The sequence below is a fragment of the Zalophus californianus genome, chromosome 1, assembly GCF_009762305.2.
Source record: "Zalophus californianus isolate mZalCal1 chromosome 1, mZalCal1.pri.v2, whole genome shotgun sequence".
In the NCBI taxonomy this organism is placed as follows: Eukaryota; Metazoa; Chordata; class Mammalia; order Carnivora; family Otariidae; genus Zalophus; species Zalophus californianus.
Window position 1 is genome coordinate 85,137,346 of NC_045595.1, and position 13,755 is coordinate 85,151,100.

The 13,755-nt window shown below is 47.2% G+C and overlaps 1 protein-coding gene across 10 annotated transcripts in view; it reads left to right on the top strand.

The window, feature by feature from the left end:
* Positions 1–13,755, top strand: part of TBC1D5 (TBC1 domain family member 5) — a 579,609-nt gene that overhangs the window by 561,898 nt on the left and 3,956 nt on the right. For all 10 annotated transcript variants that reach the window (XM_027583569.2, XM_027583568.2, XM_027583571.2 and 7 more), the window contains 2 exons: positions 4,647–4,726; positions 5,530–5,685. In XM_027583569.2, the coding sequence (XP_027439370.1) occupies positions 4,647–4,726; positions 5,530–5,685 (236 nt within the window). The remainder of the gene's footprint in view (positions 1–4,646; positions 4,727–5,529; positions 5,686–13,755) is intronic.

Genomic DNA, 13,755 nt, shown 5'->3' on the forward strand with positions numbered 1-13,755 from the left:
CTTGGCCAGTACTTTGTTTGTAAAGTCAGAAATCTTGTATAGCCTCCAAAGGTGCCCTTTTGTTTTAATTTGGATTTCTATATGCTGGATTTGTTAAAATGAGACTAGTCAATTTAGTTGATTATAACGGAGATTTGTCCTTAAGATTAAATGAACATTATATAGATATGTGGGTTTTCAGGGCAGAAGGTCCTGGTTTCCATCAGATTATGATCTTTGATCTTGTTTTAAAAATAAGGCTAAAGAATTCTGGGTAAGGGTCTACCGCTGAGGATACTAAGGCTCTGGGCTCTTCTCCCTCCCTGGGTATACCCTTGGCCAGCCACACTGCACAGCAGGCCGGACCCCCAGCCTGGAACTTGAGATCATACTCCACGTGCAGGAGAGGATTGGTGGGGCTTTCTCAATCCCTTTTCATTAGACGAACTGGATGGTTTGGATCCTGTGTGACAGTGAAGCAGTTTTGCTGCTGTACTGGGTTGAATAGTGTTCTCCGCCCCACCCCGACGCTGCCATTTCAAGTCCACCTGGAACTTGTGAATGCGACCTTGTTTGCAAATAGGGTCTATACAGATATAATCAAGTTGGGACAAGGTCATACTTGGTTAATCCAGTGACTGGTGTCCTTATTAAAGAAGGGAAATTTGGGACACAAACATAAACCCAAAAAGCAGTAGAATAAACAAATCAGGAAGTTTTGTGTTTGTTTGTTTAATAACTAAAAGAAGCCCGGAGGTGGGCAGTCCAAGCAAGTATAGCAGCTCCATGATGTGCCCAATGCCCCCGGCTGCCTCTGGTTTACTGCCCATAACCCTTCAGCCATAATCCTCATCCACATGCTTGCAAGATGACTTGCAGAGTGCCTGCCAGCATTTCAGGTCACAAAAGTGGAAAGTGTTGGGCGCCTGGGTGGCTCAGATGGTTAAGCATCTGCCTTCGGCTCAGGTCATGATCCCAGGGTCCTGCGACCGAGCCCCACATCAGGCTCCTTGCTCAGCGGGAAGCCTGCTTCTCCCTCTGCCTCCACTTGCTGATCCCCTGCTTGTGCTCTCTCTCTCTGTCAAATAAATAAAATCTTTAAAAAAAAAAAAAGTGGGAAGTGTAAAGGTCCAAAAGGCACATACTGAGTCAGACCCAATAAGGAGCTTTCCAGAAGCTCCATCCGGGGACTTTTCTTACGCCTCATTGGCCAGAGCTGTGTCAGGTGACCAACCTTGGCTGTGAGGGGAGGTGCGCATGGTGTTGCCCTAAATGAGATCTGGGACATGTTGAGGAGGAAGGAATGGAAGGTGGAGCTGAGGTGGCCCACCGGTGCGCCGCCGCCTCTAGACCCAGGAGACAGTACAGCAGTGAGCGTCCAGGCCTGTTGGCTGTTCAGGCTCTGCTCAAGCCAGAACACAGGGGGGAAGTGGCTTTAGTCCCACTTAGGACTGTCATGAAAGACAGGGGCTTCTCTTGTTCCAGCTTGCCCATACAGCTGTACTTTCACTTTCATCGCCACCACTACCCAAGTATGGGTTTGTGGCATCTAAGAGAGAACACTGGGGTGACTTGCTTCTTGGGATTTTCAGGCAACGTGACCACTATGATTTTGTAAGATCTCAGATAGACACTGATACTTCCCTAGTGGGATAATGAATCATATATTTAAACTCAGGTACACAGAAATCTCATCTGAAGTTTCATTCCCACCAACGGCAGTCCAAGGCTTAAACTTGCCAATTAGAGGCAACCTGGTCTCTTACAAGTTAACCATCTCATCTGAACACATATCCACAGTTAGGGTTTCTCCACTTTGTCTCTTCTCCCTGCCAGGATGGTGTCAGGGTGCTAGAATGGCTCATATGTCTCTTTGGTATTTGAGGAAGGGCCTCTGAGTGCCTTCTGGGTGTTTGTTGGCCTCTAAGGAGAACTCTATTCCTGCATAGTTACGGGCTTCCGTCGCCACTGGAGCCACTGACTGACTGCCCTATTAGCCTGTAGCCTGTGACCCTAAAGGCCTTCGGTCCTGGTTGCTGTTGACCATGGGCCCCACATTACACTGGATGCAGGAGCAGGCCATTTGGCCAAACCTTTGGCTTCGGGATATGTTGCCCCACAGACTATCGAAGGGCAGGCGGAGCTGCAGACAGAGTCAGGGCAGCAGGCCGTCTTTGCCTGACCCCCTGATTCGCTGCGTGTGGCCTCCAGTGGCCTCCCCTCCATTAGCTCCTTGGACCCAAGAAGCACCCCCCTCCCATGCTTATTCCAGATGTACGGGTGTTCCTGCGCCCATTAGCTGAGCTTCCTTTCAGGGCCCGGGAGTTCTTCCCCTGCCACCCCCGCTTACACAGCAGAAGCTGGGAAATCTGCCCCACGTTGCAGCTCAGTGGGGCGGAACTCACCACCCCACCAAACTACCCAGCTACTACGCGTCATGCCGTCCCAGGCAGCCCTGAGACCCTCAAACCTCTGCCTTAACAACCCCGGCAGTCCTAAAAACAAAAGCAACCTTTTCCGTGCTCTAAAAGGCCTACATAACTGGTTCTAGTCAGGTCCCTGTCGTTGGCTGTCGTCTGTGTCTTGTTGAGGGGATTCCGTGTTCTTCTTTTGTTGAGAGAGAACAAATTGTTACAGGCTTTTAAGGAAACCAAAAACATTCTCTCTCTAATTATATCTGTTATTCCATTCCCATTCATCTTGCTTTCTTGTTTTGAAGCAGGCCTTTATTATTAGCCAGAAACTACAGTCACGTTTTCTGAGTAAATCAAAGCTGTGTTTTTCTGCCGTGGTGTGTAAGAGGACTTGTCGGCGTGGTTTAGGGACTTATTGTTGTTGAAGATTCTGACAGACTGTCCGGCCAGGCTCATGTTGATGGTATCAGTCTTTGCCTTCTCCTTTTCTGGAAATACTTTTGGAAATATTTAGCATAGCAGTGTTTTGAAATGCAAGTTCCAAGAGTGTTTTGCCACATTTGCTCCATCAGTCAGTACTTAACTGTGTCCCTAAAATGCACCAAGCCTCGTTCTAAGGGCTGAGAGTAGAGCCCTGAGCAAGACAGTCTCGGAGCTTATGTCCTATTGGGGGAGACGGACGACACGTAAGCCCGCAAACGCATGTGATCATGCCGGCTGGTGACAGGTGCCTAGTGAGAGTATGGGAGCAGAGACGCCATGGCCGTGACCGGAGGGTGACCTGGCCTCCCTTGGTTTGGATGGGCAAGAAGGCTGCCCTGAGGAGGCAGCCTGGGCCTGGAGTTGAACCATGAGGAAGAGCCGGTCCACGCGGCTGTGGGCCCAGGGGCTGCGGGCCAGGAGAAGAGTGGGCCAGCTCTGCCACTGGCACCAGCAGGGCAGGGGTAAGCAAGCAGGGAGTGACACATAGCTCTGGTGGCCGATGGGGGCCGGGCATGGAACTGAGGAGTCCCCAGTTGAGACTGGGGCAGCTCTACTGGATGAATGACTAAGCATGGGGCAGGTAAGACCTTATAAGTAGGTGTACTTTTTTTTTTTTTTTTAATTTGAGATAGAGTGAGAGTGAGAGAGAGAGCACAAGCAGGAGGAGCGGCAGGCAGAGGGAGAAGCAGGCTCCCCACTGAGCGGGGAGCCCGATGTAGGGCTCGATCCCAGGACCCTGGGATCATGACCTGAGCTGAAGGCAGACGCTCAATGACTGAGCCACCCAGGCGCCCCGAGGTGTGCTTTAAGGCCACGAAATCAGAAAGCAGGTGTTAATGGAGGGTGAGCGTACTTATTATAGTGATTCTCCAACTGGTGTGCATAAAGGTATCTTTTTTAAAGTGTGTTTTATTGTCACCCGCACCAATGCATTCTCCTGCCTAGCCCTGTCGCGGGGAGAGGGCTCTGCCCCCTCCCCCTGAGCTCCCCTGAGAATCCAGCTCAGTAGGCCCCCGAGAGGGCTGTGTGCCTCCCTCAGGCGCGCGGTGGGGGAGCGCTGAGCAGCGTTGCATGTTGGACCTCCTGGTGGGCACCTCAGTGCAGTGCTGTGCCTGGCGGTCACAACTGACTTGCCGGATCCCTCAGACCGGGCCTGATGAAGGACTTCTCACGTGGAGGGTGAGCCTTCTGGAGGACGGAGAGAAGTAGCTCCTGTGACGACGTCAGGCTGACTCCGTAGGCCTTGTTGTCTGATGGCACCTGCAGTGCCGTGAGTTCGTCCTATCATTCTTACCATTTTGTGGAACTGACAACATGCTTTACTGTTTAAATCTTTAAAGACGGTATCTTTACTAACTTCAGTCACCTGGGAGGGCCTGGCCTTCAGAGAGGTGAGTTAACATCACTGAACCATGAGGCAGTGTAGGAAGGCCAGGCTGAAACGTTTCCTCCCCGAGGCTGGATAAATGCTCTAGGCCGTTCACATCAGAGGTTAGCAGGAGGTGCCCGGGTCTCCCTGCGGAAGTGAAGGCCCATCTGTCGTCATGAGAATGTATTTGTGGCGCGTTGGTGGGAAGGCTGTGCACATTAGGCTCAGTGCTCCCCTCTGCTCTCCCCGACACCTGCCTCATCTGCAGCTGGGCAGAGCATCCTTGGTGGAAATACTTGCCATGAAATTGGACAGAAAAATTTCCAAGCAAGTTATGGTGTGGCTAGTAGATAAGTTATACTCAGAGCATTCGTTCTAAAATGTCATTCTTTTGTTTTCAGTAAATATTCAAGATGTGATATTACAAGAAAATTTGGAAAAAGAAGATCAAATTCTGGTTTCTCTGGCAGGATTAAAACAGGTATGTCCATTTGACCTGACTTTGCAATCCACTGGCCTTTCTTCTAGTGCCTGTTGGGGAGGGCACGCTATGGCAAGGCCTACCATGGTATTAACGCCAGCCCCTCATTTCCTCCTGGGCAGAGCCCATCCTGACTCCCCAGCTCCTTACACCTCTCGGTCCTACTGGCAATTATGTCTGACGAGCTTGCAGCTCAAGCTAGTTGTCTGTCCCCACCCTTGCTTCTTCCTCTTACCAAAGCCATTCCGTTTGTTCCTCACCCGGAGCTGGTGTTGTGTGGTCCAGCAGCATGTTCAGTTGTTCACCCATAAATCCATGCTGTCTTTGGAGCACGAGTAATAATCACCACCCACAGCAGTCCTCAGACCCACAAGGACCACGTTTCCCCAATGCTTGGAGGGCTGCATGGAACATATATGTTAATGAAGAGAGTGTGCTGCTCTCAGATGTCTGCCTTTGTTATTAACAGCTCAGCCGGGTGCAGCCACTTTGGTAGCTAAGGGCTGTTCCGTGGGGCTGGGTAGCTAAGCAAATGGTACTTCTTGCCCAGGATGTGACACCCAGGGCTCACCCTGCGAGAACCTGGCCATTAAGACTGAAATTTTCCTTGGTCATTAGTAAGTCCATGGCTTTGATAGAGTTGGATTTTTTTTCTGTTACTCCTTTCTTCTGGTAATATATTCATATCCATACTATTAAAAAGTGGTCAGGGATAAGTCTAGTTTAAATGTTAGAGGTTTAGCTAGCATTGTGAAACAAACTCATTCATCTCTTTCATTTATTTTCTTCTTTTTGAAAACTAGATCAAAGACATTCTAAAAGGTTCTCTGCGTTTCAACCAGAGTCAGCTGGAAGCTGAGGAGAATGAGCAGATCACCATCTCAGATGACCACTACTGCTCCAGTGGCCAAGGCCAAGGCCAGGGCCAGAGCAACGAAATGCCTGGGGCCACCAAGCAGGTATAAGAGCTCTGATGAAAAATGTCACAGTAACTTGATGGGGGCACATCCACATAAGGTCTTGAAAGTTGTGAATAACAAAAACTTTAACAAAGTTATTTCACATTACCATGTGCGAAGTTCAACTATAAAATACCACAGGTGGCCTGACCCAGAGGTGCTCTGTAGCCCAGCAAATTGCATACTCCAGTGCCCCACGGGAGACCATTGTCTCCTAGAGTTGTGCAGTGTACAACCTACAGACCTGTATGCAGCAGCTTTAGTCTGAACCTCCTACCACTCCTGTTGTGTGGCCTTAGAAAGTCCACGGCTCTGCCTCAGCTATCGGGTAGGGGCCTCCAGCTGATGCCTCCAGTCCCCGTTAGCACAGGAAGTACTGTTCCTACTTTTCTGATGCTGTCCTGAGTGGACTCCTCTTGGCTGCAACCTTTTCTGCCCTCATATGGAGAAGGGCTTCTCATTAATGTCTATCCTCTAAGGGAATGAGGTCAGCAAACTTTCTCCATAAAGGATCAGATAGTAAATATCTTAGGATTCGTGGGCCACCTGTGGTCTGGTCTCGTATGTTTTTGCATTTGGTGTGTTTGTTTGTTTTTACAAGCTTTAGAAATGTATAAGCCATTATCATCTTTCGAGCCATACAGAAAGAGGCCACAGACCAGATCTGGCTTATGGGCCATAGTTTGCTGCCCCCTGCTCTCAAGGTGTTGACATTGTGTGTAATTTATTCTAACATAGAAACACAGATTTTTCCAGTGAGAAAGGATCCAGGAAATTCCTCATGGGCTTAGTCCTATCTGCTTATTTTACCAGTGAGACAATGAAGGCCCAGGAGGTGCACAGGCTCGCCAGGCATCGTGTTTTCAGAACTCCTGTCCTAACCCAGCAAGCTTCCAGCTCCACCATGCTTCCTCACTATACTTTATCTGCTAGGACTAAAAATCCCTAATAATATGTTTTTTAATGGCTTAGAGAGTCTCATCTTGAAAAATGAACATTAGCAAAATCTCATCTAAGGCTGTTTCTCAAAAACTAGCATCCAGATGCTATAATAAATAAAATTATTTATTTTTTATGATTTAAAAAAATATTTTAGAATGGAATTTTTTTATTTTAAGAGTACTTCCCTCCCCCACCCCCACCCCGCAAAGAGTACTTTTCAAGAAGAGAGACCTTATGTGGTTAATTTCATCCAGCCTTAAAAGGACGGTTTCATGGAGCCATTAGTCTGCATCTTTGGCCACAGGGATTCAGCATTAACGTTGCAAGTTTAATTTGATTAGTTCCTCCAGATTCTCCTTCCCTAAACAGATGTTTAATTTTTCAGTAATCATTTCTTTATTCAAATGTTGTTGAGCTTAGGCTTACCCCCAACCATTTTTAATTGACAATTTTATTTTAAACTTCAGTGTGATTTTTTTTTTTGTAGTTGAATATGTAAAAGTAATACTGAAAAAGACCTTTCAAAAACACTGATGAATTTGCTACATTTAAAGTTTCTTGATTATACTTTGCCGTTGTTTTTCCCGGTTCTCATATTTGTAAGAACTACCCGTGGCCACCACTGCCCCCGCAGAGCCCCGTGTGCCTACTGGGTGTGCCGGCCGTGAGGCGCAGGTGACAAGAACTAGCACATGCCCTGGTGCTGGCAGAGCTGAATTCCTGTGCAGCATCCGAGAGGCCTTTTGCCTCCGCATGTGCTTCTAAAACACCGCCAACCCATTCTGCGCCGACACCCCACCATTGCCTTCTGTGCCTCTATAGGGTTAGGTGGAAAAGGAGAAAAGTGGGAAAAGGGCAAATAGTAGGGCTTTCTTTTTTTTCTCATTCCTGCCATGGCTTCTTCCCCAAGGGTATTAGCAGTTTATAAAAAACCTGTCCTCCTAAAAGAGGTTTTACCCAAGGAAGGGAAAAATAGGGAAGCAGTGCTCTCTCCTCATCTTCAGGGGAGGAAAGCCAAGTGAAGTCCCAGATGAAGCAGCGAGTCCCCCCAAAAGCCGAGTGTCTGAGGCCTTGTGGGAATCTGGACTAGACTCATACAGGGGCTCCCCGACAGGAAAGTCCTGGCCCACCATCTTTCCTTAGGAACCTGTCCCAAGCCTTGGGTGGCAGTCAGGCCTTGTAGCTGGCTGACTTACTTTCTCACTGTTTGTGGGGACAGGGGTGGGGCTGGGGGCTGGCTCTGGACAGGAACATGTGTGCCAAGTGGGAGTTCTGAAGGCTTTTCCCCTCCTGCCTCCCAAATGTGAGCTGAGGGCCTGCTGTGCCAGCCAGTGGGTGTTCAGGGTTATGGGATGTAGCCCCTGCTCATGAGCTTCCTGTTAAATGTAGGGCCAGAGACTGGGGGGTGGGGGGGAAGGAGGGGGAGGGCAGCGCTAGGCAGGCTTTTGTGACATTTCTGGAGATGTCATCACCACGTGGGGTCTGTGGTAGGTTGTGCCACAGCTCATCCCTAACTTAGGAATGTTTTTGCTTTCTTGGTTTAGCACTAAAGTATGTGTGAAGGATAATGCAGAGGACTGGGCTGACCCACCTTGGGGCAGGTGGCTCACGGTCCCCCTGCCAGTGCCCTTCCCCATCAGGAACTTCAACAGGGCTCTTCCTTTGTGGACATGCACATGCCCCACTCCCCACTAGCATGTTGATGGGGATGTGGCTAATACTATTCTTTCCATTTGATTCACAAATCTTGTCTCTAGCTCTGAAAATGGCAGGTGCAAAATTGTATTCTGTAAAGAGAGCAACATTTTGTCCCTCCCTCCCAGCGTCTGTCTTTCACATACTCTTCTGGGAGGCTTTTGGTGAACTTGACCCAGATCTATGCCAGTGGCAGGTAGGACCTTGTAGGACTCTGGATTTATTAGTCAACCAGCTCCTATCACATGCCTCACTGGTGCTTGGGGCCCTATTTTTACCTGTATGGTCAATAGCTGGATTGTCTAAATAGAGTAGCCACTAGCCACATATCTATTTAAAATTAACTTACTAAGATTCAACAGAATTAAGTTAAAAATACAGTTCCTCCGTCATACTAGCCACCTTTCAAGTGATTGATAACCACATGTGGTTGGGTGCTACTATATTAGCATAGAAAGAGACCACTTCCATCATTCTAGAACATGTCTGCTGAACAACTGGTCAATAGTTGGGCTCACCTGCTTCTACTCCATGACCCTAAACTTACGATCCTAAACAAATGGTAAGAAATGAGGCAGGGTGAATTGGCAGGGTTGGGGGAGGGGTGCTGTATATTGTGGTGGTCCTGGCCAGTTTTAGGCAGGACTGACAGGTTGAAAACCTTCTTTAATTGTATAGTACATGCCTGTGTTTGGCAAAAAGAGACGATTGACCTAGGAATTTCCAGTTTTTGTGAATGACATAAACAGAACCAGGTAGCAGCTAAGGTTGTATGGAAATCCAGAAAGAAGGCATCTTTGTGTCTAGGAAAAAGTTCTAGGTGGGAGTCCAGGAGAGGGAGATCTTTTCATTTGCTTTGAGACATTGGCCAAGCCACCAGGCCTCTGATCTGGGTGTCGTTGTGTGATCTGTAATATAAAGGTGAGGAGGGATGCTAAAAGAAGTGGGTGACTCAGGCCCTGCCGGCTGTACCAGGCTTTGTCTGAGTCAGTCCATGATTTTATCTGGGAATGGGGAGTGGAGCAGTTACCCACCGTATATAACTTGCCCTCCCTACTTTCCCAGAAATGTGCCAGATAATTAGTGATGGTAGGAACCACCTTTACTTCCAGGCACAGGCTTTATAACATATTTCTCGTCTTCAACATCTTGTACTGTATTCACTCTAAGCTAAAGGTGAATAGGTTATCATGGTATTTCTGTAGTAGAGACACCACTCTGAAAATAGGGCCTCCTGTACATGCTGTTTTCATTTTCAGCCTCAGATAAGCTCTACCAAGCAGCACTCCAGCCACAGACCCTGTGTGGGGTGAGAAGTCAAGGGTTTCACAGTTTATAGTCCAGGACAGCGGTCGTATGAACAGCGTCCACACTTTGGAGGTAGAAGGATGAAACTGAGATCGCACCCAGCTTTACATGCACCCCATGTGCAAATGCAGGGGGAACAGGCTGCACACATGTGTCCCCTCCAGGCTCTGCAAAGGTGGTACAGCCCCGACTGGGTGCACCTCATGGTGGGATGGTCTTTCTCTACCAAACTGTCCTGGTGCCAGTTATTGCATCCTCTGCCGCCAGAGTGCCATGTTCTGCGTATCGCCTCAGTTTTTTTTTTTTTCTCTTTAAATTTTTTTATTGTTATGTTAATCACCATACATTACATCATTAGTTTTTGATGTAGTATTCCATGATTCATTGTTTGTGCACAACACCCAGTGCTCCATGCAGTACGTGCACTCCTTAATACCCATCACCAGGCTAACCCATCCCCCCACCCCCCCTCCCCTCTAGAACCCTCAGTTTGTTGTTCAGAGTCCATCGTCTCTCATGGTTTGTCTCCCCCTCCGATTTACCCCCCTTCATTCTTCCCCTCCTGCTATCTTCTTTTTTTTTTCTTAACATATATTGCATTATTTGTTTCAGAGGTACAGGTCTGTGATTCAGCAGTCTTGCACAATTCACAGCGCTCACCATAGAACATACCCTCCCCAATGTCTATCACCCAGCCACCCCATCCCTCCCACCCCCGACCACTCCAGCAACCCTCAGTTTGTTTCCTGAGATTAAGAATTCCTCGTATCAGTGAAGTCATATGATACATGTCTTTCTCTGATTGACTTATTTCACTCAGCATAACACCCTCCAGTTCCAGCCACATTGTTGCAAATGGCAAGATCTCATTCCTTTTGATGGCTGCTTAATATTCCATTGTGTATATATACCACATCTTCTTTATCCATTCATCTGTCGATGGACATCTTGGCTCTTTCCATAGTTTGGCTGTTGTGGACATTGCTGCTATAAACATTGGGGTGCATGTACCCCTTCGGATCCCTACATTTGTATCTTTGGGGTAAATAGTAGTGCAATTGCTGGATCGTAGGGTAGCTCTATTTTCGACTTTTTGAGGAACCTCCATACTGTTTTCCAGAGTGGCTGCACCAGCTTGCATTCCCACCAACAGTGCGGGAGGGTTCCCCTTTCTCCGCATCCCCGCCAACATCTGTCGTTTCCTGACTTGTTAATTTTAGCCATTCTGACTGGTGTGAGGTGGTATCTCATTGAGGTTTTGATTTGGATTTCCCTGATGCCGAGCGATGTGGAGCACTTTTTCATGTCTGTTGGCCATTTGGATGTCTTCTTTGGAAAAATGTCTGTTCATGTCTTCTGCCCATTTCTTGATTGGATCATTTGTTCTTTGGGTGTTGAGTTTGGTAAGTTCTTTATAGATTTTGGATACTAGCCCTTTATCTGATATGTCATTTACAAATATTTTCTCCCATTCTGTTGGTTGTCTTTTGGTTTTGTTGACTGTTTCCTTTGCTGTGTAAAAGCTTTTTATCTTGATGAAATCCTAGTAGTTCATTTTTGCCCTGGCTTCCCTTGCCTTTGGCGATGTTTCTAGGAAGAAGTGGCTGCGGCTGAGGTCAAAGAGGTTGCTGCCTGTGTTCTCCTTTAGGATTTTGATGGACTCCTGTCTCACGTTTAGGTCTTTCAACCATTTGGAGTCTGTTTTTGTGTGTGGTGTAAGGAAATGGTCCAGTTTCATTCTTCTGCATGTGGCTGTCCAATTTTCCCAACACCATTTGTTGAAGAGACTGTCTTTTTTCCACTGGACATTCTTTCCTGCTTTGTCGAAGATTAGTTGACCATAGAGTTGAGGGTCCATTTCTGGGCTCTCTGTTCTGTTCCATTGATCTATGTGTCTGTTTTTGTGCCAGTACCATACTGTCTTGATGATGACAGCTTTGTAATAGAGCTGGAAGTCTGGAATTGTGATGCCTCCCGCTTTGCTTTTCTTTTTCAACATTCCTCTGGCTATTCGGGGTCTTTTCTGGTTCCATACAAATTTTAGGATTATTTGCTCCATTTCTTTGAAAAAAGTGGATGGTATTTTGATGGGTATTACATTGAATGTGTAGATTGCTCTAGGTAGCATTGACATCTTCACAATGTTTGTTCTTCCAATCCATGAGCATGGAACGTTTTTCCATTTCTTTGTGTCTTCCTCAATTTCTTTCATGAGTATTTTATAGTTTTCTGAGTACACATCCTTTGCCTCTTTGGTTAGATTTATTCCAAGGTCTCTTATGGTTTTGGGTGCAATTGTAAATGGGATCGACTCCTTAATTTCTCTCTCTTCTGTCTTGTTGTTGGTGTATAGGAATGCCACTGATTTCTGTGCACTGATTTTATAGCCTGCCACTTTACTGAATTCCTGTATGAGTTCTAGTAGTTTTGGGGTGGAGTCTTTTGGGGTTTCCACATAAAGTATCATATCATCTGCAAACAGTGAGAGTTTGACTTCTTCCTTGCCAATTTGGATGCCTTTGATTTCTTTTTGTTGTCTGATTGCTGTGGCTAGGACTTCTAATACTATGTTGAATAGCAGTGGTGATAGTGGACATCCCTGCCGCGTTCCTGACCTTAGAGGAAAAGCTCTCAGCTTTTCCCCATTGCGAATGATATTCGCTGTAGGTTTTTCATAGATGGCTTTTATGATACTGAGGTAAGTACCCTCTATCCCTATACTCTGAAGAGTTTTGATTAAGAAAGGGTGCTGTACTTTGTCAAATGCTTTTTCTGCATCTGTTGAGAGGATCATATGATTCTTGTTCTTTCTTTTATTAATATATTGTATCACATTGATTGATTTGCCAATGTTGAACCAACCTTGCAGCCCAGGGATAAATCCCACTTGGTCATGGTGAATAATCCTTTTAATGTACTGTTGGATCCTATTTCACCTCAGTTTTTTAAGAATTAATGTGTTGCCGGAATGTAAACAGCTTTAAAACTTGAGATGAAGAATTTCAAGGCCTGTTGTTTCAGCACTGTGATCTTAAAGCTAATTCTGTTTCTCTTCTCCCAGTTAAAGATCTTAAAGTTGGATGAATGGTCAGAGGATGGAGGCGCCTGAGTCATTATTTGGCCACTCACCACCACCCCCAACCTCCCACCCCCATGTCACCAAGAACATGTAGTCCAGAGAGGGGACTGTCAGGCCCAGATTTCCCTTGGAAGTGTTGCCAACTACCTGTCCAGGCTCTGCCCACAGCCCACGAGTGGCCTAGGCCATACCAGTCTGGGGGCCAGAGGACCCAGGGAGCACTTCAGCCGAGGGGCTCTGTACAGCTCGTCAGACTTCAGACCTGGGTGCCAGTCCCCACCCATGCTGTGGGAGAGTTGGCTGGGGGTGGGGGGTGAGCAGGCCGTGGGCACGACGTCTGCTTACGTCACTACGTCTTCTGTCAGGCTGGCTTTGGAACATCCACACGTGTCCCAGTGTAGGCAGAAGCTTCTTTGGGTTTAACCCAAAACCTTTACTGGTGTTTAGTAAGCTTTTTTTAGTTAAAAGTAAAAGTACTACTAAAACTACTTTTTAGTTAAAAGTAAAAAGTTCAGCTTTTTTTAGTTAAAAATCAAATGCTACTCACAATTGCTTAAGAAAGGAAAATAACTGTAAAGCAATACTGTCTTTATGCTTTTTGCCATATACTTTACAGTTGTTATTCCTGGTTTTCATGTTTACCACCATTGTCCCAGGGGCCCCCTATGTGCATACCTGGGCTGGGCTGGTTAGAAGATACATACACTAGGCCCTCCTGAAGCTCTTCGTTAAGCAGGTAATAAAATCAGTCCAGGTCTGGGCTTACATTAGGGAGCCAGTCCTGTGCGATGCACAGCCACACGCATCATCTCAATGCGTGGTGACCACACGCTGGGTCAGAGATGCCGTCCTTGTCCCCATGTCGCAGGTGAGAACATGAAAGCCCAAGGAAGATGAGTGATGTGCATGGCAGGGTGCCACGTGAATGGGTGAGGGTTCTGTCTGCAGCCTGCCTCCTGAGCCGGCCTCTCTTAACTTTCCAAGCAGGACGCTTACTCTGTTGCCCTGGGAACCCAGCATCCCCCTTCAGAGGAACTGGCCCCGCG